The sequence below is a fragment of the Schistocerca gregaria genome, chromosome 5 (genome assembly GCF_023897955.1).
Source record: "Schistocerca gregaria isolate iqSchGreg1 chromosome 5, iqSchGreg1.2, whole genome shotgun sequence".
Lineage (NCBI taxonomy): Eukaryota > Metazoa > Arthropoda > Insecta > Orthoptera > Acrididae > Schistocerca > Schistocerca gregaria.
This window is the reverse complement of record NC_064924.1, coordinates 138545303-138570710: the sequence shown is the minus strand read 5'-3', so window position 1 is coordinate 138570710 and position 25408 is coordinate 138545303. Positions and strand designations below refer to the sequence as shown.

General features: G+C 38.5%; 1 protein-coding gene and 1 long non-coding RNA gene across 2 annotated transcripts in view; both read right to left on the bottom strand.

Moving 5' to 3' along the window:
• LOC126272526 (uncharacterized) overlaps positions 1 to 25408 on the bottom strand; it is a 104356-nt gene that overhangs the window by 39177 nt on the left and 39771 nt on the right. The window contains exons 3-4 of the mRNA XM_049975442.1: positions 20615 to 20790; positions 11242 to 11447 (exon numbers count right to left, since the gene is read on the bottom strand). Of these exons, the coding sequence (XP_049831399.1) occupies positions 11242 to 11447; positions 20615 to 20790 (382 nt within the window). The remainder of the gene's footprint in view (positions 1 to 11241; positions 11448 to 20614; positions 20791 to 25408) is intronic.
• LOC126272528 (uncharacterized) lies at positions 600 to 10906 on the bottom strand. The gene is made up of 2 exons (XR_007549236.1): positions 10802 to 10906; positions 600 to 795 (listed from the first exon to the last, which is right to left on the bottom strand). It is a non-coding gene; the product is annotated as an uncharacterized LOC126272528 (long non-coding RNA).

The window sequence follows — 25408 nt, the reverse complement described above, 5'->3', positions numbered from 1 at the left end:
TAGAGGGAGACCAAGAGATGAGTACACTAAGCAGATTCAGAAGGATGTAGGTTGTAGTAGGTACTGGGGGATGAAGCAGCTTGCACAGGATAGAGTAGCATGGAGAGCTGCATCAAACCAGTCTCAGGACTGAAGACAACAACAACACTTTTAAAAACTCACCAGCTAAAGATAAAGTCTGTAAATGAACGTTTAATGCACACTTCTGGAACTTTCTATGGAGAAATTCTATATTATGATCGCAAAAATACGAAAACTTGTGAAAACTGTTTCATAACCTAATTTCGAAAGACTATTTGTATCAAGAAATATTGCCAAAAAGATTTATTTACGTTTTGAAACACGATTTAAATCATTTTACATATAAATAGTTGTTCTAAATCACTCAAGAAATATCCAGAATCAAATGTCAAGATATTTCTGGAAACATCGGTACAAATCTGGTGAAGGTTATCCAGAAGCTGGTAGAAAAATGTTATAAAATCTATTTGGAAATTATGCTTGTAAGAATTTATGTGTACTGATCCTTTTACTTACTTTAATCTGTACTAAAACTCTGTAATGTCTAATTTAGTTTTAAGTCGTGAATTGCTATCGTATTGTAAACAAAACATTGTCAAAGACTCTCATTGTTTGGAAAGATATTAATACACCTAGGAGTTGTCAGTTGCCAGTTCGGATATGCAGTGCGGTTAGCTCTGAGAGTCAGTTGTTGAGTCTGTGAAGTCTGTCAGTTCTGTTTGTAAATAAACGTCTGTAATGAAGAATTACTTGTCGTCAATATGAACTCAAGACCTTTGGCACGAAGCAGAAACCTCCTAATGCAACGTTTTAATTTGGTGGAGGAGCTGGGATGTTATAATTTGGTGGAGGAGCTGGGATATTATAATTTGGTGGAGGAAGCAGAGGATATGACGACCACCCAGTGATTCTTCAAAATAAAATACGTCTCTTCTGGGATCACAAGAAGAGGATATACGACAGACCAGTCATTCTTCAGAAATAAATACATCGATTCTGGGGTCACAAGAAGAGGAGTGAATCAACCGAGCGAAACCATCCTGGAATTGAAGAAATTTCGCAAAACACGGACACCAACGACCGCCGACGGACACTAAGATAAGTACCTGCTTCCTAAAATAATGGAAAAAGACGCAGATTTCAGTATTGACAGCGGTGTAGCGAGTACACCTATTAGGGAAAGTGCTTCTGACAGTGTAGGAATGTTGGAAATGTTAAAACAAATGTTTTCAGAGTTAAACTCGAAGATGGACGATTCTCGTGCCGAATTACGTCAACAAATGGAACAGACACAACAACAGATGGACAGGTCGATTTCGAAGGCTGTGTGTGATTTAAAATCAGAAATAAATTCAAATACAAAACAGATTGCTCACACTAATCAGGTTTTCGAAGTATGGCGAATTACTTTTGAGTCAAACCAAAAAGAACTTAGTTGTCGTGTGGACACGGTTGAGAGCAACATTTCTGTCCTTGAAACTGATTTAAGTAACGAAATTTCAAATAACCAGTCAAAACTTAAAAAAAGTTGTTGATTTTGTAAATGAGGAAAATTCTCAATTGAGAAATTAATTTGACCAGACAAAACGATTTTTTGAAAGCGAAATTGAATCTTTCAAATCTGATTCTGACAAAAAGGTCACAGAAATTTGTAGTAGAGTGTGTAATGTCGAAAAAACTGTAGACAGTTTCTTGTATTTCTACAAATTTTCTATGTTGCAAAAAGGTTTTAGTTTTTATTTATTTATTTTATTTATTTCGTATTCCATTAATCCGTATTGTGATAAATCACAAGGATGTGGAATGAGTCATGATTACATACAACAGATATAATACACATATATAAAATGACAAAAATGTACCATAAGATTATGAATAAGTTTGTAGGTTAAAATCAAATCAAAGGTATAGCTCAAGTAATATAAAACAATACCTAAAAAGGAAATATAGTACATTTTCCAAATTAAACAGTTAATGTGATCTATAGCAAACAAATTTTTATCAATATAAAAAATCATTGCTTTATCTGTAGATACTCATCAAGAGAATAGAAGGAATTTACCATTAGGTATTCTCTCAATTTACATTTAAAAGTAGGTAAGACATTAATGTGATCTTTAATACCTGATGGAAGGGAGTTGAAAATTTTTGTGGCTGAATAATGAACACCTTTCTGAACAAGACTTAAATGTTTCAGATCCCTGTGTAGATCATTTTTAGACCTAGTATTATGATCATGACATTCACTATTAGTTTTAAAAAGAGATAGGTTGTTAGAAACAAAAATCATCAAAGAAAATATGAATTGAGAGGTAAGTGTTAATATTTGTAACTTATGAAACAGACTTCTGCAAGAATATCTTGGATGAACACCACTCATGATTCTAACAGCTCTCTTCTGTGCAGTAAATATTTTTTTGGCTAAAGGCTTGTTGCCCCAAAATATTATGCCATACGACATGATAGAATGAAAATAACCAAAGTAGGCAGCTTTAGTAGCGTCCTCATCACCAATGGGGGTGATTACACGCAGAGCATAAGTTGCCACACTGAGCCTTCTATGTAGGTCTAAGATATGCTCAGACCAGTTCAGCTTGCCATCAATTAGAATGCCCAAGAACTTAGATGATTCACAGTGTAGTATATTTTGGTTACCACAGTTTAAGTGGCATACTTCATTTTCTTGTTGAGATGTGTGAAATTGCATATACTGAGTTTTCTGAATGTTTAGAGTTAGTCCGTTGCACTTAAACCAGTGTAGGATGTCAACGAGTACAGCATTACATTTATTTTCTAGGTCACTGTTAGTTCGACTTTCAAGCAGAATAGTGGTGTCATCGGCAAAAAGAGTAAATTTACACTCGGTGTCTGTGCAAAGTGGGAGATCATTGATGAAGATAAGGAAAAGCAAAGGTCCTAGGATGGACCCCTGAGGCACACCACACTTTAATGTGCCCCAATCAGAAGAAATGGGACTATCATTGGCACCATTAATTATCACCTTCTGTTTTCTGTTTTGCAGATATGATTCTATCCATCTACCAATGCTACCTCGCAAGCCATAAAAATTAGCCTTATGTAAGAGAATGTTGTGGTCCACACAGTCAAAGGCCTTAGACAAGTCACAAAAATTCCAATAGGTGACATTTTATTATTTATTGACTCTAAAATTTCATTTGTGAGAGAAAAAATAGCCTGCTCAGTTGATCTACCTTTTTGGAAACCAAACTGGTTTCTGTTGAGTATGTTGTGGCTGTTGAGTATGTTGTGGCTGTTAAGATGTTCTACAATTCTTGTATACATTAGTTTCTCTAATACTTTTGAGAAACTACTTAGTAGTGATATTGGACGGTAGTTAGAAAAATTAGTTTTGTCACCCTTCTTGAAAAGTGGTTTCACAACGGCAAGCTTTACTCTCTCTGGGACAACACCTTGCTGGAGAGACTCATTAAAAATGTGACACAGGACTTGACATATGTGGTCACTACAATGCTTCAGTATTTTTGGTGAAATGTTGTCAATACCAGTGGAATTTTTATTTTTTAAGGCCTTGATGGTATTTTTAACTTCAGTAATAGTAACTGGGGCAATACAAATTGGGTCATACGTGTTAGGGTTAGCTCTGTGTAATAAATGCGTAGCAGCATTTAAGGAACCGTTACAACCTACTTGTTCTGCTGCAGTTATGAAGTGATTGTTGAATATGTTGGAAACTGTTACAGGATTATGAATAACCTCATCCTTATAGCTTATCTCTGTGGTATTAACATTCTTGTTACTCTTGCCACACTCTCTCTTTATAACATTCCAAACTGCTTTTATTTTGTTCTCAGATTTATCAATTTCAGACTTAATATACAGGCTCTTGGATTTGTTTATCACCCTTTTTAAAGTTTTACAATATAACTTATAATGAGACCTTTCAAGGGGATCATTTGATACTCTTAGTGAGGCATGTAACTCCCTCTTAGTCCTGCAAGAAATTTTTATACCTCCAGTAATCCATGGTTTACTGGAAGAAACCTCATTGTTCTTTCTGACAGTTTTTTTTTTGGGAAAGCCATTTCAAATACAGATATAAATTCATTTAAAAAAAGGTTAAATTTATCATTAACATCTGATGTGCTGTACACTAACGACTATTTGTCACAGATAGATTGGGAGCCAAAGGCAGACACAGTTTCAGTGTTTATACATCTATAGGACCTATAGGTGTGGGAGATTTTATTGCACAAACTGATGTTATTTACTTTCAGAAGTTGTCCATCATGGTCAGACAGGCCATAAATTACTTTGCTCACACTAGCACTGTTGACTCTATTCTTGTCAATGAAAATATTATCTAGAAGGCTCTTGCAATTTTCTGTAACTCTAGTGGGCCAGGTAACCATCGCAGCCAAGTTGTAAGAATTCATTAAGTGGTCCAGGTCAGTTTTGAGGTTGTTATCAGTTAAGAAGTTGACATTAAAGTCACCTACAATTATTAAATTTCTAGTTTTAGAGAACAATTTGGTCAAAAGAGATTCTAACTTATTCATAAAGATGCAAAACTTCCCTGCTGGAGCTCTGTAAATTGCAAGCACAGTAAGTAACATGTCCTTTGCAGAAATTTCAGTCCCGCAAACTTCAAAATGTTGATCTACACAATACTTACTTAGATCTAAAGATTTATAAATGATTTTACTGTCTATATAAATTACAGCACCACCTTTCTCCTTACTTGTTCTGCAGTAATGAGTAGCTAGATCATACCCATCAAGCTGCAGCCCATCAATTCCAACTGTTACATGATGCTCAGTAAGGCATAAAACATGAGGACGGTCAACAGTGTCCATGTCCCCTAAATTTACAGATAAAAACTCTAATTTACTTTTGAGACTTCTGATATTTTGATGAAGAATAATAAGATTCTTATAGCTACCTCTACTGTCCTTCTGCTGGTCTGCTTGTCCATTGACACCGTTTGTCCCCGTTGCACTCAAAACTGTGTTGGATACATTAAGACCTATGTCGCAGCTGGAGATTTGTTCACTAGATGTCGTTGGCGAGGTCGGGTGGGTGCTGGCCATAAAAAATCACTGTTTCTTTTTGGAATTCTTCTTTCTCTCGTAGAAAATCGGGGATTACCTTTTATCCTTGGAGATACTGCATCGGAATTATTTTCCAGTCCTTGAGGTTCTTTGGGTGGAACTTCATCATATGGTATTAATATGTCATTGGCAGTGACAGGGTGAGACACAGCTATACATCTGTTTCTTGTATTCACATTGGTTCCCTGTCTATCTTGGCATGAATTGGTTTCTACAGTACCGGTACAAAATCTGACCTTTCTTGCAGAGCTGGTTGTAAGTGTTTTTACTACATCACACTGTTTCCATGGGTTTGATACTGAGGAAAGCTCAGACTGTGCAGGAACATTGCTTCATGTTTTGTTCAGGTGTAGTCCATGATTAGTGTAATCAGGCCTTTGCAAGAATAAATTGACATCAATTACTTTCACATTAACAAAATTAGATGACAAATTCATTATATATTCATTAAATCTGTACACTGTTTCGTTGACTTCTGGCTTGTCATAACAGTAGGGAACGGTACATAACAATAGCTTTGTATGATCAAGTACTGCAATCAACTTTTCTAAGTCTGGAATAAAGTTGTTTTTCTTACGAATGTCATTTATTCCTGCAAGGATAATAACTGCATCGTCCAAATTGAAATCACTAGTAAGATCTGATGCCCCTTCAACTACACCACTGAGGCATGCATTTGGTTTAACAACAGATGATGTGTAGTACTTGGGTTTCAAAAATTCATTTAGCAATGATGCACAGTTTCGCCCATGACTGTCCGATAGTAATAAAATCTTATTCGTTGGCTGACTCTCAATTGGTCTTTTTGTCGAATTTTTAGGAACATTGTCTCGTCCTACCACCTGAGTAGATTTCTCTGTTTCATCAATTTTATCACTTAAGGCACTAAAACGGTTGCTTGTATTCAGATGATATAACTGCTGAGAAACGAGATGTTTTGGTATCTTCTTGGGCTGGTGACAATTTGTGCTCTCGTCTTGGGATTCACTTTTGTTCTGTTGACTTCTGGCAGACAATGTGACATTTTCAGCTTTCAGTCTTTGCAGTTCTTCTAACAACACGGAAATTATTTCTTCCTTGCTGTCTATAGTGCCCACTTTTACGCAATTATCACATTTCCATATCTCTTGTTTTGAGTCCACCTTTGCACAGTTATAATGATAAACAATTTTACACTTAAAGCACATAATACCTTTAACGACTTTCTTTCTGCATGAGCATAGTTTGCTGTTTGTTATTTCTTGAAGCGCAATTTCGTGGCTGTATGATGAAGTTGATGCTAAGCAAACACTGGGTTTCTCATTTTTTACTACCACCTTCATAATTAAATAACAAGAGATGCACTTCCCATGCACTTAGTAATAGTTGTAATGGGGTATGGGGAAATTTTCCCATTAAAACTTATCCCGGTGACAAGAAGATACACCCAAAAGACTTCATGCAACTCTGCAAGGAGCAGTTCACGTCCATAATGACAGATAGTGTTAAGATAAAATTTGTAAAGAAATTACTTGATGGTGAGGCGCTTTCGTGGGCCAATCAGAATTGTTCTACGGAAATGTCCTTTGAAGATTTCGAAAAATGTAACTAGGACCATCCAAGAATTCACTTTTGATTTGAGCTTGCTCAGTTTCAGACCAAAATTTGGTTAGAAAACAGAGAATCTGATGGGTCAATGAAAGCCTATTGTGAGAAACAGTTGCAAAAATTAGTGCATCTGGATAAGCCATTTGATGAGCTAACTCAAATTGATGCATTAAAACGGAGACTTCCGAAAAGAGTACAATGGGGTTTAGTATATGGTCCAGATGAGTCCATAGAACAATTCTTGAAATATGTGGACAAACTTGATAGAGCCTTTGAACAAAACAACAGATTTAACGACTTTGTAGGTTCATCACACAGAGGGTGGGAACCGAACCGTGGAAATAATAACAATAATAGTGAATGAAGAAACTTTAACAACAACAGGGATAATTATAATAGCAATGACAGAAGAAATTTTGGTAGGAATTATCAGCACTTTAATCCAAACAGAGAATGGGAAAATCGAAACAGGTCCTGGGGTAATGACATGAGAGAAGGTAACCCGAGGCAGGGAAACGACAGACATAGGCCTTTAAACGACTAAATGCTCCACTGGGAGTCTGTCAGTTTGGGGCAAGGAATTTTCAAAATCAGGCTAATTTCACCCGGAACAGACAGCACTATAATCAGAGACCTAACCAGTATAGACAGTATGCTTATGATTGATCTGTAGATGGAGGTAATGAAAAAATTAAATTTGACAGGAAATTTTGGAATGTCATCAGAGAAAATACTAGAAACAACTGTAATAGGAACCAGGCTACCTTTGATGAAGCAGGCTTAGAAGATGATATAATTGCAAATTTATATAATCAAGAAGAAGCACCGAATGCTGAAATGAAAGGTAAGGATAACTTTGATAATTTTGGATTGTACAAACTTGTGTGGTGATGTTTTAGATGTAAGTTATCATAATGATGTTCGTACTGAAGTTTCTGGAAAGTCTGATATTCATGTGGATGTGGTTGGTGAAGATGGTGTTGTGAGTAATGTTGGTGATACTAGTAGTGTTTGTAGTGTAAGCTCAGGCAATGATGATGACAATGTTGATGTTAAGGCTAATGGTGATTATGTACTAGAAGATTTTGATGGTGAATTGGATGGAATAGTTTATGTTGAAGTTAAGGAGGATGTTATAAGCAATAGTGTTGAGAATAGTTGTGCCAGGAACTCTAACTACATTCCACATGAGAATCAGATTGTGCCAGTTCAGCTTAGTAATACATCAGGAGACAGGGGGGTTGATTGTGCTGATGCATCTGAGATTTTTTGAAGTGTGTTTGGGACAAATTTAAAGATTACAGTGATGACAATGATGTTAAGATCAAATTAAGGGAAATTTGTGAACCAGTTTCTGCTTTTAAGCCTAATGAAATCATCAAACGGGGTACTAGTCAGGATGTGTGTGAGGTAAATAGTAATCCAGACATTCCAGTAAATTCCAGTAGACCTAGAAGTTTGAAGAAAGTATTGCCTAATAAAGAAAACCTAAATATGGAACAGAGGTATGATGAGATAGCAGAAGATCTTTTGTATGAAGAACAGGAAGAAAGGGAAAACACCACTATTGGTAGTCCATACATAAAAATTAAAGCTGCAGGTTGGGAAGGGTATTGTTTGATTGACACAGGGAGTCCAATTAGTGCCATTTCAAGCAAATTAAGAGATATAATTAAGCATGATCCTGACTTTGTTGAATTACCAGTTGTTGGAATAAAAATTAGAGGCATTACCGGCAAACTGAGCAAAATTGTTAATAGACAGGTGTTGTTGTCCTTCAGTATAAATGATGTACAGTTTACTCAAGGATGTCTTGTAATAAGTGACCTAAATGAGAATGTACTGTTGGGTATGGACTGGATATTAAAAGCTAATGCAGCATTTGATTGGGAAAAGAGTTTGTTTACCTTTATTGATCCTAAGACGAGAGTATGTTCCAGTACTGACATGTCTGTTCAAAACTGTGCTGATAAGGGAATTGAAATTAGGAACGTTACATTTTCTAAAGACAGTGGTTATTGTGTAGAGGAAATTACTGAGGATTATGATGATGGGGAATATGGGGATATAGTTCAAGAAAAATTACGGGAATCAGATAATTTGAACCAAGAACAGAAGGTAGAGTTAGAAAGATTATTGTGGAATTACTGTGATGTTTTTGATGATAGACCTGGCAGAGTAAAGAATTATCAGTGTAAACTCAGATTAAAACCACATGAGCCATTCTTTATAAAACCTTATAGTGTACCCATTGCAAAGAGAAAAGATGTAGAAATGGAACTTCAAAAGATGGAAGAGTGGGGCATCATTGAGAGAAGTCTAAAGCCATCAGTGGTGAATTAAAAAAGTTTTTTGAGATATACATTGGACCTTTCAAGATTCAGGACAATCCTCATCCGAATGCTTACCATCTAGTCTACCCAAATTCTGGCAGACTGTTTGGCCTACGAAACGTGACCGAACTGAAATTGTATAAAAAAATGTAAAAAAAGTATTTTAGATAATAGATGTTTATAGACTTTTATATGTAATCTTACCAGGATATTTTTGTATACTTTGTTATGTTGTATTTATCTGATTCCACAGGGGAGCATACATTCTTTGTGTGCTAAGTGTTTGGCGAGCACTAGGTCCCCTAGCTATGCAATTGTCATATTTCATTTTCGTATTCTGGCATTGCATCTTACACTTATTCTGTGATCCTGTATAATCAATTTTCTCCATCTGTCAGTCTATCCTCTCTTAGCTTTAAGAAATTATTTAGAGTAAATTTTCTTGAGTAATTAGACTTTAGCAAAAGCATTTAATAGTCGGTGGACCGGTTTTTAAGGACACAGAAATTTGAATTCTCTAATGTTTAACTGGGTTTGACCACTGTATGCTGTATATTCATAGTGGACTGTGCTATTGCAGCCTGTGATAGCCTGCAGTGTATATGGAAACCATATGGACTGTGAAGATGAGACTGAAATACAGTGTGTGGCATTGAGGTATACCGACCTTTAAGGAAGAAGATCACCGACCTTCAAGAAAGAAGACACCAAAGATATGTGTAAAACTTTTCTGTTTTGTAATGTAAGGACATCAACCCTTCCGTGTTTCACGTGGAAGTGCTGATGGGGGGGTTGTGTAACATTACAGGACATATTGGGACATATTGAAGTATTCGATACTGTAGACTTTTAGGGCATGTCGATACAGATATGCAAAATGTAAAGGGAAACTTTGGTGATGTTTAAATATTGTACTGTGTCAATATTAGGACATTTTGCACAGAAAGAACAAAAATAGAATTAAAGTAAATATATATTAGTGTTAGTAACCTATTTTCATTCAATTTTGTAATTATATTTCATTTTGTAAAAGAAAGACTCACTGTTTGCTGTAGCTCTGATTAATTGTATAAATTATCAGTTTTGAGCTAAATTATTTCGTATAATATGGGCAAGATACTTTTAAAAACTCACCAGCTAAAGATAAAGTCTGTAAATGAACGTTTAATGCACACTTCTGGAACTTTCTATGGAGAAATTCTATATTATGATCGCAAAAATACGAAAACTTGTGAAAACTGTTTCATAACCTAATTTCGAAAGACTATTTGTATCAAGAAATATTGCCAAAAAGATTTATTTACGTTTTGAAACACGATTTAAATCATTTTACATATAAATAGTTGTTCTAAATCACTCAAGAAATATCCAGAATCAAATGTCAAGATATTTCTGGAAACATCGGTACAAATCTGGTGAAGGTTATCCAGAAGCTGGTAGAAAAATGTTATAAAATCTATTTGGAAATTATGCTTGTAAGAATTTATGTGTACTGATCCTTTTACTTACTTTAATCTGTACTAAAACTCTGTAATGTCTAATTTAGTTTTAAGTCATGAATTGCTATCGTATTGTAAACAAAACATTGTCAAAGACTCTCATTGTTTGGAAAGATATTAATACACCTAGGAGTTGTCAGTTGCCAGTTCGGATATGCAGTGTGGTTAGCTCTGAGAGTCAGTTGTTGAGTCTGTGAAGTCTGTCAGTTCCGTTTGTAAATAAACGTCTGTAATGAAGAATTACTTGTTGTTGTCAATATGAACTCAAGACCTTTTGCATGAAGCAGACACCTCCTAATGCAACGTTTTAATTTGGTTGAGGAAGCTGGGATCGCTATAAATGCAAATAAATTGAAGTGGAACGTTTTAATTCGGTGTTGAGGAGCTGAAATGTTATAGGGTGCACCTGTGACATTTGTTGACTCAAAGTGTGTTCCTTTTTATCTTCTCTAAACACTCCAAAATTTTGTATATGTAGTCTTTTTTACTCCCTTTTAACGAAGGAGTCACTAATACATCGAAATGAAGTAATTATCTTGTAATAGATTCATATGGAGAGTTACCAACTAATTGAAAAACTGACATCAGAAAGAACACTAACGATTATCTTGTGTGATAGCCACGTAACATGGATATCCAGAAAGATATTTCAACTTCATGAACAGTCGTCAGTGCAACCATAAAGTCGACGAGTCTCATTATTAAACTTACCCCCAGTATTATAATATCCGTAGCGTTGATTGAACTCCGATGCTTTACTATACCAGCTGCTATGATAGAAGGTGTACAGCGCGTCGGCGAGACCGAACATTTGTGATGCCTCTGGCTGCCGCTTCTCACATAGCACACTTAAGTCATCACAAAAGGAAAGGAACCACAGCTGGTACAGCAGTAGGCCATCATTCAACAGCGGCCGCCTGCAACACACAAGCTGTGAGGTTAAAAGTTAAAAACCAACTATGCATCCTTGCATTCACTATACAAAGTATACAGAATAGTTTCCACTCGGCAGTGTATTAGAAACTTCCTAGCAGATTAGAACTGTCTGCCAGACAGGGACTCAAACCTGGGACCTTTGCATTCTTCAGAGGGAGTGTAGGAATAAAGTAAATAATCGCAATATCAATAGTTTTTTAGTATTCTTGCACATCAAGATTTCAGGTACAAACAGTGACCTTCAGAGTATCATCACCTTCAGAGTATTTGAGTGAGATGCTGATTATAACTGTTACTTGCAGAACGTTAACCATATTCTGGGCTGCTATCATTTGAACTGATTTTAGATGTAAATTAGACACATTAAACAGCAGGACTGGATTGCTTGCTACAGAATACACCTTGTTTTTAAATAAGAATTTCACATTGCAAGACAGTGAACAACTGATATTAGTTTAACAAATTTGAACAATTCATTCATATCCTTATGGATGAAGGTAAGTTGTCCAGACTTAAGTGTCTTACATAATAAAATTAATAACTGAAATACAATACATATTGATTAGCTTCTCGTGGTTGGTGTTCAGTCATGTAGAATTTTTTGAAAGGATCATTTCATGATGCACAAAGCTTCACATTTGTTTGAAGTAACTATTTTTCTACTGTGAAAATGGTAATTTTTTTAGATGATGACGTGTACACACATCATAGTACATTGAAATCAGACATGAGCTGAAGTAAAATCTACAGTGTCACTTGACTGAAAGTGGCCCAAATGCTTAAACTACAATTGTAATACAAATAATTTCTACAGTCAATGGGGAATATGATGTCCTTGAAAAAAAAATCACATGGAGCTAGAGAGGCATGAATAAAGACTTGCCCTGACAGCTTTACTTCCTACACTGCTTCTGTGAGGGCTGGAAGTCACAAGATGAATTACTCATGCATACCTGGCGGGACTAGCACTTCTGGAAGAAAGGATTCAGCAGTGACCAGTGGCCTAGAGAATTGATTCCTGAATGAATTTTCACTCTGTAATGGACAGTGCACTCGTTTGAAATGTCGGGATCGAGTTCTCATCCGGCACACAACTCAAATACGAAACACTCTGGCAGATTAGAACTAACTGATGTGACAATGCCAATAATTCTGCATATCGAGACTGGTAGGTCAACTGAAAGCAGAATTCTGTCAATAGCCTTCATCATGTTGTCATCAAACAGCTCTATTTATCCTATTCCTTGCAGCCAATCCAGCAGTTGAAGACACCATGCTATGAAGACTTGAAGTATTTTAAATCAACCTTTGCATCTACTAAAGTGTGTGTTTATTTTACAATAAGTGTTTCGTTTCACTCATTTAAAACCTTATCAGTTGTTGTATTTTCATAATTTTTCTGCTTGGATCCGGAAGTGCGTATTCCAGTGCTTCACACTGGTATTTGCAGCTTGATGTGCAGCAGTACATGCTATTGACATAAGACATCACAAAATAGTGCACCACTGTTGCACACAAATGTTTAACTGGTTTTGAACCATTTGCTGGGGTCTCGCTTTGTGAGTGACTGGTGTGTGTGTGTCTCCTTTGAAAGTGCAAGTTTCATTGGACCACAACTTACAGCCAACAATTGTCGTACGATCAGCGTTCTGTTTGTTGATTCGATGCGTGTATCAGGTACGTATTATGATTGGAATGGAAACCCCAAAATCGACCATGGTATATTAAAATGAAGAGCATTCAGTAGCAGTGAGACATCTTTTTTCATAATTAATCTATGACTGGCTTCCCTACAGCCCTATCAATGCTGGAAAGTTTACATACTGCCACATACAACGCAGAACAACCTGTACTCCTTGCAGCTTAGTCCTCGGTAATCATTGTTACTTCAGAGAAAAATTGTCAGTTAAAGGATGAAGCTGTGTTATAACGAATTCCGTTTGATTTCTGGGTCCCAGTTTTCATTGGAAAGGAATTCTTCTCAAGACAGGTGATGTCATAGTTCTAAGACTCACAAATCATTTCCATGCAATGTATCCCAGCAGGCTGTTGTGCTTGGATGTACAGTACCATACCTGCTCCACTAAGAAGGTTCGGCTCAGAATCTGTGCCTTGATGAAATTCATTACCTAAATACCACAGGTGGAGGAAGTAGCTGTATACTAACAACAGTCTGAATAATCATTATATGAAGATTTGTTTGGTGACGAATTTCGGGAAAGAGATACTTTTAACGTAAATGAACAGGTTCATTTCGTAACACAACCAAACAACGAGTTTTAGTGCAAGAAGCAGGTGAACATAAAATAGTCACTAAAGCAAGAAATAAAGAAAAGCCTCAAAACTTTTGGATGTACTACACATCAGTAATGATACAATATTGACTTCTATATTCAATTTGGTAGCATGTGCATTGACGCATAAGAGTGGCAAATCAACAAAAGATGCAATAAATACTTGCCACAAGGAATTTGAGTGTCCAGACACTATATAAATGCATGGCAGTCTACTGTCATGGAAGACAATTGACCCCTGGGAACAACCTTTGTACACAAACTGACAATGTGCGATCCACGGTTTTAGCTTGTAGTGCTGGAGCCATTACTAAAGATAGCATGCAACTCGAACAATTAAGTGGACTCGTGGAATTTAGAGTTTACCTATTGATATGTAAGCTATAGAAGACACATGAAATGATGCACTGACTGAAACAGAAAGATAATATCAAAGCTCTACTACTGCCATTGGAGCTGTGGGCCCCCACATGCATCCTTGGTCTTTGTACAAACATCGACCCGACAATACAAAGTCACACATTTCGTCATAAGAACATTCTCTGAGAAAGCTCGAATGAATAAAAAAGTCAAAGCATATTCTCTGACAGAGTTGCCTCTCACTACCTCCCCTCCTTATTGAGAAGGTTCTAAGTGTGTGTTGTCTGCCGTGTCCAGCACAGATAGCACGCCATAATATTAAATTTCATTCAACTCCCTCAAATAGGGAAGCTACTCGGTGTACAAATATGAAACTGGCACAAGTGTGTTCTGGAAGAGTTGCACTATGTTTCAATTTTACATTTACATGGAGCAACAAATTATTAAAAGGTTTATGGACTGTTCATGAAAATGAATGTTCTTGCAAATGTCACTGAAATTTCAACATGTGGGAAACTCTTTTTTTTTACTGAAGTTAGATGAACACATTATGCGAATGAAATCTTAACATTACATGACTTTTTATCTACTTCAAACCAGAACTCTATCCAAAATTATCTCTGTCAGAAAACTCTTGACAAAGTCACTGTCAAGTGGGTAAGTAAGTGGTCACCCGTGCAGTTCGTTATGAGAAAAGAATTGCTAGATTTGTAGTACACCATTTATATTTTGTTATGTTCGCAATAAGTAGACATCCAAAAAATTAATAAGATTTGTGCTGCGAGAAGACGTGGCGATGAACATCTGAAAATGTCAGATATAGACCCAACCCAAACAACTGTGTCACTAAGTCTTTTCATACAGCCTTTTTTTTTCCTTCCAAGCAACATGAATTCTCCTGTTACTACCAATAAGACAGTAAAACTTAACCTCAACAGAAATTACTCAGCTGAAAGCGTGCTACAGAGCTCACTCCAAAAAATGGAGAATGTCCTAAGTTTTGAGCAACACCCCCTACCCTTTCACCGACACTGAGAACTTTGTTTGGTGAAGTATATTCTGCAGTTCACTTTATTCATGTGAACCTGAAAATGTGCACCAAAGTTTCGAGTATAAAGTATATTCTCCATTTTATTCATATGACCCACTATATTACACCACGCCACAGCTCATTCACCTGTACTCTCCTAATGGTCCTTCTCAGATAATCTCCCATCCTTCATCATCTTCTATATTGTTTTACCACATACAAAGGGCTGTAATTATGAAGCTTCTTCACCACTGCTACCGTCACATGCTCCAGAACCATCACCCCTACCTACACCTATGTTGACACTGTCACCAACACCATCAGCAGCCCCTAACCACGATCCGCCCCCATTGCCTGCCCACCTGTCAGTACAATGGTGGTGGATGTGGCTGGAACTCCTGGCACCGTCATCACCATTGTCATAAACTCCTGTTAATGGCCTTGTCTACACCGATCTAGGGCCTACCCAATAAACCTCATGCATATAAGACCAGGCACACGAAATAGAACAGATAAATCCTCACCATTCCAAATAAAACCAAACCAAAAACCATTTCACTAAATTCATGGACATGAAACCAATAATTCCTCAGAACTATTGTCTTCTACATCTACAAACGTACTCCAAAGCCACCATCCAGTGTATGGTGGAGGGTGCCCTGTACCACAACTAGTCATTTCCTTTCCTGTTTCACTTACAAGAAGTTAGGGCTTATATGGTGGCATATGGACAGTTATTTTTACCTCACTATCTGCATCTTATCTTGGTGGTCCCTATGCGAAATGTATGTAGTCGCCAGTAGGATCGACCTGCAACCAGCTTCAAAAGCCTGTTCTCTAAATTTTCTCAAGAGTATTCTTTGAAATGAACGCCGTCTTCCCTCCAGGGATTCCTACTTGAACTCCCAAAGTATATCCATAACATTTGCATGCTGCTCGAACCTACCAGTAAGAATCTAGCAGCTAGTCTCTGAACTGCTTCTTTCAATACTACCTCGTATGGGTCCCAAACACTCAAGCAGTACTCAAGAATAGGTTGCACTAGCATCCTATATGTGGTTTCCTTTATAGATCAACTACACTTTCCTAAAATTCTCTGAATAGGCCACCGAAGTCAGCCATTCGTATTTCATACCACAATCCTCACAGGCTTGTTCCATTTGATACTGATTCGCAATGTTACGCCCAGATGATTAAACGACATAACTGTGTCAAGCAGGACACTGCTAATGCTGTATCCGAACAATACAGATTTGTTGTTCCTGCTCATCTGAATTAACTTACATTTTTCTAGATTAAGAGCCAGCTGCCATTCATCACACCAACTAGAAATTTTGTCTAGGTCATCTTGTATCAGCCTACGTCACTTATATTCGACGCCTTTCTGTACACCACAGCATCATCAGTGAACAGCTGCAGATTGCTGCCCACCCTGTCTGCCAGATCATTTATGTATATAGAAAATAGCAACAGTCCTATCACACATCCCTGGGGCATTCCTGATGTTACCTCTCTCTGACGAACACTTGTCATCAAAAATAACATACTGGCTTCTAGTACTTAAGAAGCCAGTCACATATCTGGGAGCCTATCCCATATGCACAAACCTTCATTAAGTTTGCTGTGGAGTACTGAGTCAAATGCTTTTGTCCTTCATCCATAGTTCGCAGTATGTCATGTGAGAAAAGAGCAACTGATTTTGCACAAGTTATGCTTTCTAAAGCCATGCTGATTCGTGGACATGATCTTTTCAGTCTCTACAAAATTTATTACATTCAAACTCAGGATATGGTCTAGAATTCTGCAGCAATGTATGTTAACTATATTGGTCTGTAATTTTGCAGGTCCTTTATTTTACCCTTCTTACACATAGGAGTCGCCTGCAATTTTTTTTTTTACAATCGCTTGGCACCTTGTTGTGGCCGAGAGATTCGTGATAAACACAAACCAAATAAGGGGCCAACGACGTAGAGGACTCTTTGTAAAACCGAGTTGGGATTCCATCCGGACCTGGCGTCTTATTTGTTTCCAACTCTTTCAGTGGTTTCTCTACGCCAGAGATGCTTATTACTATGTCATCCAATTGGGACTCTGTGCGATGGTCAAACAACGCTACGTTTAAGAAATTGCTAGTTTCTCCTGCGTGAACAAAGTGGAATTTAAAACTTTGGCATTCCTTTTGCTATTTTCTACCACCAAACCAGACTGGTCAACGAATGGCTGAATGGGAGCCTTAGACCCACTTAGCAGTTTTACATAGCATCAGAATTTTTTCGGGTTCTCCGCCATATCTTTAGCCAAGGTATGACAGTGGTAGCTGTTGTATGCTTTGCGCATTGATCTTTTCACAGATCAACGAATCTTTGCTGTCGCCATTTGCGCATCATCTTTTGAACCAAGTGTGGAATAGCCTTTGCTTCATCACAGTTTTCCGAATTTCATAATTAAACCACAGTGGGTCTTTTCCCACCTTAATCCACTTACTAGGCTCATACTTGTCCAGAGCACAATTTACAATTTCTTTCAACATTGCCCATAATTCATCTATGGCCATCAGTCTGGAACAAAGTGATTGCAGTTCATTGCCTAAGTGATGTGCTAACAACTGCTTATCTGCTACTTCTAGCGGAAACACTCTCCTAGCCTTCTTGACTGATTTATTAACTTTCGTAACCTTAGTCCCTATGGTGATTACATAATTACTAGTCCCGGTCTCTATACTGATGCCATCAATAAGGTCTCGCCTGTTTGTAGCTACAAGGGCCACGGTACTTCCATTGAGTGTTGGCTGCCTATTTAGCTGCTCAAGACAGTTTTCGGAAATCGTGTTCAAAAGTACTTCACAAGACTGTAACCTACTGAGTATAGCGTGGGACGTGTATAGATCCATTGCAGGGGTACAGACAGACAACCACCACCAACTATTGCATCGCATAATCTGGGTAGTTATGCGCAACTGCCTAAGGACTCCCTTGGAATGACTCTAGAACTACAATAGCGCAGTCGGGTGGTCAATAAAAACATTCGACAATTAGATTAATTATTCATTTCACAGACCCACAAAAGAGAGGATCCTCCTGGGTGTGGAATATGTCAGATAAACACATTACAAAAATGTAATTAGAAAAACTTGAGTTTCATTAATTTTAATGATCCTCAGTCAATAAAGAGTAAAATTATGTACATAAATTAAAATTAAACTTCTAATATTTACAGGTTTAATACTTACATCTGCTTTCACTAAATCCATCACTCACACAGTACCTAGTTACTTGGCTGCTACAACCAAGTAGTGTCAAAAACTATAGTATAATAAATTTTCATTAAAATGGTCTACTACACATGTTGAGAAATTCATTGATGGAATAGGAGGAGTTGGCCAGCAAAAATTCTTTTAAATTATGTTTAAATTGTGTAATGACAGTGAATTGGCTATGAACCACTAATTAATGCCAGTAAAAATTTGATTAGCTTCCCTTTCTAAATTTATATCTGATTTACTAGGTTTGACTTAGTGAAGTTATCCGGATGCACATAACAGGTCTATCACACCAAATTTCAATCTCAGTAGAGAACTGCAATGAACACTCCCCCTCCTACGGCGTCTAATCTGTCTTTCTGATAAACATTTCAAGACTCAAATATCTCACAGCTTTTTACTTTGGGTTTTAGCCAGCTCTCAGTGCTAAGAATAATTTGAGGCTGAGAATTTTCCTGGAGGGCACTAAATTTGGGAACTTTGTTATGAATACTTTGACAATTTACTGATAAAATTTTTACAGCCGAACTGTCTTTACTCTGGATGCGGTCTGATTTCCCTGTAAGGTTATTGACTGGCGAGTGTACATGAGAGTACCTCAAACAACTGTCTAGCCTAAAACCCTCATGTGCACTCCACAAGCACTCTGCTACCCATGTAGCTGCTTGCTTTGTGGAGTACACCTGTGTCTTCCAAACTACCCACCTCCAATTTTCAATTTACCTCTCCAGTCACTCTTACCTTCTTGCCCACTGCCTGCCAGAATGTCCATGCTTTTATTCCATCACCCTATCTTCATGTTTGCCCACAATCTGCAGCGAATCAGTAACCCACTCATAGTACCTGTGACAGGTGTGGAGTAGCGAACTGAAAATCCCCTCCAAATAAGCAATATGGAGTAGCAATGGGGTTTCCTAAGCAGGATGATTGAACATTATTTGCAGTCAACTGGGACTGTTTTTAACACTTTATCCTGAGCACGTATTTTACCACCCTACCAGTCACCTGTGCTACTGTCTGTACCTCTCCGAGTCATCCTATACAATGTGAGTTCCTTGCTCACACTGACCAATCTCTCTTCACACCTGTATATCCACATCAGTTCCCATGATGAACTTAACTGTGGTTGTCAGTTGATCACTTTCATTTCAGAAGATCAAGTCTACTTTGCTTGTAGTCAGATCAAAGAGTTCTGCAGTTATATCTGAAGAGGTTGGCAGAGGAGTCACTTTGGGGAAGGGTATGCCTAGGAAGTAATCAGGACTCAGTCTAATTGTCCATCCTAATCCATATCTTCCACTTCCATAGCTACCCCATAATAACCCATCTAAAATAATCCAAGAACACCACCACAAGACATGAGACGTCTGCTGGGAGCTTACCCTTTCCCACATGGCAGCCATTTTGTCACCCTCCACACTGCCAATATATCTCCTTCATTACTGCCATCCATGGCCCTATATGTCTACCACTCAAGAGACAATTCCGTTTCCGTCTTTCTCACAACTTCCAGTATTTACGCTCTGTGCTACGGACCGATTTAAACACACCAGTCACGGCACAAAATACAAGAATCATGTATATCTTCTTGCTCCCTTCTGGTGGCATCTTTCCATTTTTTCTTTAATCCTCATCGCTGCTTGGATTTTTTCTTCATCTATTGAGATCAGCATGATGTGTGACCTCTTTTCCTCACCGATCTGTTGCAAGTATCTGGACTAGGAGTGCTACTACGCGGTATTAGCATAATTTCCCCTGCAGGTGACTTTTTTCTGTCTGGCATAAGGTGAGGAAATGCTCAGCTTTTGTGCGAGGTGCCACTGGTTTTCCCACATCATTGTTTCCACAAAATATGAAAACTTCAGAAGTATCTATGAGCATCGGTACTTACTCTAGTCAAAGAAGTAACACCATTCATTGTGTTGGTTTTCTCCGCCCGTTTGCTACATAATATGTGGCACACTTTAGGACAAAATACGAACCAAAAAATTGAAGGCTATATGGAATCAAAAGACTTTGTAAATCACTAGTTTCATAAGCATCTCCTTCACTGCTGTCTGTCAGTCCTAGGTCTTTACTCCATCCTGAATTAAATGATCCAAGTAGTTCCTATAACAGTAATGAATACTTCCATGGAAGAAGTGAAATAAACACTAATAAATCATGGTGAGTTCGACAAAGATTTGAGTGTACCCTGGTTTATACCTTAATATAAGATACCCAGGCCTGTCGTTGTCCTCTTCTATCTTGTAGTGCGCTATCTGTTTGCTGACGGATTGCGCATCATGTACCCATCCAATTAATTTCGTGTGCAGCATGTCTTTCACATGTTCCACATCCTTAATCCAAGTGTGGAGTCGCTGATCACTCGTGTGGTTACCCTGAGACACACAGAAAATAGTTCTAATAAGTTGCACAACGTTCACAAGCAGCAGTGAGTCTTAATTTACTGTTTCATATACCACTATTACATAACACTGAAATTACTGAAGGCGCATGAGTGTACCACAAGCAGTTTTGTACAGGCATTAAAACAGTAATGCATAGCAGGCGCCTAGTGTTGTCTTATTAAATACTCACCATTGTCAGATACGAGAGCTGCGGATATTTCTTGACAGTTAACAAACGTTTGAATGTATGAATACACACTGGCCTGGTAGTATGTGTGACTGAAATGATCTGGAGGTCGCAGCAGCGTCACGCTTAGTGGTCGTCAGACATTTTTGTTCAAGAGTCAATACCAACATTAGGGCCGCAAGTGCACCAATCTTATTATTAATTGGTAACCAACATAAACTAGCACTGATCGTTGACAGTAGGCACAATTTGGAATGCTTCGTGTCAATTGCGACCTTATCATATTGCTGCTACGTCAACGCCCCAAACTTGTGACACTGTAATTGCCTGACGAACTGTTGCGTATTCTGTGTGAGCGGATGATTAATTTGTTAATAACATTAATTGTGCTTATATTTAAATACATTATGCAATAGTAAACACGATCACAAATGCTTAGTAAATGTGTTAATGCCATTTTTCTTCTAGTCATTGCATTGTATTAAAACTGTCTTAATTTAATTTTATATTCCTTGCTATAAATATGTACCGCACTTGAAAATGATCGTTCTGTAATACACATTGACGAACCCTTGTTTGAAACTTATTCCATAGCAGTTCACTGGTACGAGTGGCACACAAGACCATTGGGCAATGGTCTCTGGCAATGGACAATCCACTATATCGATACTTACAAAATGTCAGTAAAGTCCGGTCCACACGCAACAATCTGTCTGCGCAGATGTCTGTACATGCAAAAGATCGCTGCAAATGTGTGGTATGTTCACACAACACAAACCCCAATCTACTACTCGCCCGCCATCTGTCGGTGTAGAAAAGAAATATCAGTGGCAAGCGACTACACTGCCTGTAAACGCCAAAAATTTAATTCAGTTATTTTGAAATACAGAAATGGAAGAAGTTCTGTTGTGGTCTGTGTTCGCAACTTGTGTTCCAAAAAACATTCAGACCAACCGCAGGAAACAGAGTAAGTGGTCAAAATGGTGTAGACAGTGGCTGCTAAAGCGAAAGCAGTGGTCTCACGTAAATTTACTGCGAGATTTGCAGGGTGAACCTTAAGAACGCCAAGCAGACCAAAATACCATAACGTTGGCTGGAATACTTGATATATTCCTACAACAGATCTTCTAGATTTCTGAACTTTGGATAACTCTTTGCGGGCAGTTGACGCCTCGGCAAACCGAATTGGAAAAAAAAAATCGTTGCGAACTGTTTACCGAAACTTTTCAGTTAGAGCATTTTTGTCTCGGTCACTATATTCTTTACTTCTAATCTTCCACAAACATGCGTGGTTTCTATATATTTCAATGAATTCACTGAAAAACTCTCGAGAACACTGACGAGTATCAGCCATTTTAATGCCCTGTGCGCACAAATACAAACACTACACTGAGCAAACAGCTGTTTCGCGCCAGATTTGCGGCGATCTCCTGTCCACACGCTCCAACTTGTCTGCGCAGATGTGGTTTAGTTTGAACCCACAGATTTGAGAGGTTTGCACACAACTCAGGTTGGTGCAAATCATCTGTCCACACGCAACGATCTCGTTGCGTGTGGACGGGCCTTAATGGCTCTCGAAATACCGAAATATAGACGGAAAGAATCTCGACGAACGCACCTATAAATATGTTGGTTACATATTGTAAATATACTGCCAGTTTTAGAGCTGTATATTTAAGCACTGACTTACACTATGTGATCAAAAGTATCCAGACACCCCCAAAAACATGGAGTAACTTGCAATAAGTGGGAGCACAATGCACACCTAATAAGAATAACGTATATCAGTGACCTCAGAAGTCGTTAGACATCGTGAGAGAGCAGAATGGGGCGATCTGTGGAACTCATGGACTTCGAACGTGGTCAGGTGATTAGGAGTATGTAAATCTCACATACAGATGTATGACACAAGTGACACCCAAACATCCCTAGGTCCACTGTTTCCGATGTGATAGTGAAGTTGATACGTGAAGGGACACGTACAACACAAAAGCGTACAGGCCGACTTCGTCTGTTGACTGACAGAGACTGCCGACAGTTGAAGAGGGTCGTAATGTGTAAGAAGCAGACATCTAACCAAACCATCACACAGGAATTCCAAACTGCATCAGGATCCACTTCAAGTACTATGACAGTTAGGCGCGACGTGAGAAAACTTGGATTTCATGGTCGACGGCTGCTCATAAGCCACACATCAAACCGGTAAATGCCAAATGACGCCTCGTTTTGTGTAAGGAGCGTCAACATTGGGCGATTGAACAGTGGAAAAAAGTTGTGGAGTGACGAATCACGGTACACAATTTGGCGGTGCGATGGCAGGGTATGGGTATGGGGAATGCCCAGTGAACATAATCTGGCATCGTGTGTTGTGCCAATAGTAAAATTCGGAGACAGTGGTGTTATGGTGTGGTCGTGTTTTTCATGGATGTGGCTTGCACCCATTGTTGTTTTGCGTGGCACTATGACATCACAGGCCTACATTGGTGTTTTAAGCACCTTCTTGTTTCCCACTGTTGAAGAGAAATTCGGGAATGGCGATTGCATCTTTCAGCACGATCGAGCACCAGTTTATAATGCATGGTCTATGGCGGAGTGGTTACACGACAATAACATCCCTGTAATGGACTGGAGTGGAATACAGTCCTGACCTAAATCCTATAGAACACCTTTGGGATGTTTTAGGACTCTTGACTTCGTGCCGGGCCTCACCGACTGACATCGATACCTCTCCTCAGTGTCACACTCCATGAAGACTGGGCTGCCATTTCCCAAGAAACGTTCCAGCACCTGATTGAACGCATGCGTGCGAGAGTTGAAGCTGTCATCAACGCTAAGGGTGGGCCAACACCATATTGAATTCCAGAATTACCGATGAGGGCGCCACGAACTTGTTAGTCTTCTCCAACTAGGTGATCACATAGTGTATTATTCGATATTCTGTACATCAACACGCTAGCAGCCTACCTATCCTCCTTAGAGCAACAATTGAAAGGAAAACAATACACGTTCACTCTTGGCGATAACCACTTTGCTAAACAATGATAGCTGCTTGTAATTGGCACAATAAAAGGTGTCCGATTGCTTTGTCGCTCGGTTTCGTTACATATTGCATTTGCCCGTCACTTCATGTTGACCTATCTGTTTTTTAGTTCTGCCAATACCAGCGACCTAGCAATTGTAGTGTCAAAATTGCGTGCTGAAGCTAAACGTTGCAGTTTCTGTTGGTAGCGCCAAGCGCCGACTAGGTCAGTATTTCCCCTCACACGTCTCCTGCTACATGAAGACCAGTCTTGACATTTCGATTTTCGTTCATCATTTTCAGTAACTGTTTTTGAAGATTGCCGGTGTTAAGAATTGCGTTAAAAATTGTTGTTAACATATCTGGTGTGCTATTTCTTCTCTTCGGAAATCTTGTTATTTAATTCACACCGCCACCCCAAAGTGCAATCGGACCTTTGTGGAGTAGTTTTACTAATTTTCGAGCTTTCATCACATCCAGGCTTTCTCTTTTTCTTTTGTGCTACATATACTTGCTTCACACAGTCACTGTGGAATTAAAATTGAAGTTGTTCTTCTGAAACTGTAGCAGAACGCAAATAGAGTATTTACCAAAAATGGTGAAGGAGATATAATATAAAATTAAAACTCGGCACTCGATATTGCCATTTTGATATCGGTATATCGACGTATTAGAGAAAAAGCGTCAATATATATCCGTACATTTTGGAATACGTATATATATTTATTGCCCTAGCACACGCCTGAGAGTTGTCAGTACTGGAAGGCGACCATCTGTGTAATATGTATCCACCAATCCATAGTTTACCATAACAGAGCAAATCACGGGCGCATGCGACTCATATCGATCGACTAACACCGCAGTGGCTCCGCTGTCTACCCTGTACCCCTAAGGTAAGTGGCAGTCTTTGCCTAGCTCATGGCCGAATTCATCGATGTCAATTAAAACCAAGCACATTTTAAAATATTCCTTTCTCTCCAATCATTTTTGTTTGTTACTGAGCGGAAATATTACACTCTTACGGAGCGCTTAACGTTAGTTGACGTTTTCGGATTGGGCTGTTAGTTGCTTCACGCATATATTTGTAAAACACGGGGGAGAACCGGAGGGCCGCTCGGATACTCGACCAGGGCCGTACGCGGCCTGCGGGTCGTTGTTTGACGACCACTGGGCAAGCTCCTACATGTAGAGCCACATGGCGTGGCTGGGACTCTGACGGAATTGTCAACAATTTGACGATTCTTTTTTTGAAAATCGTTCAAAAGTTTGAATAGACTCTCATCAAAGTCTTACTCATTGCCAATGTTATGAGGAACACATGTTGCGGCTGTTTACGAACGTAATGACAGACATCAACCGCTCCAAATCAGAAAAATTATCTGAATTAGTTGTGGACACACGAA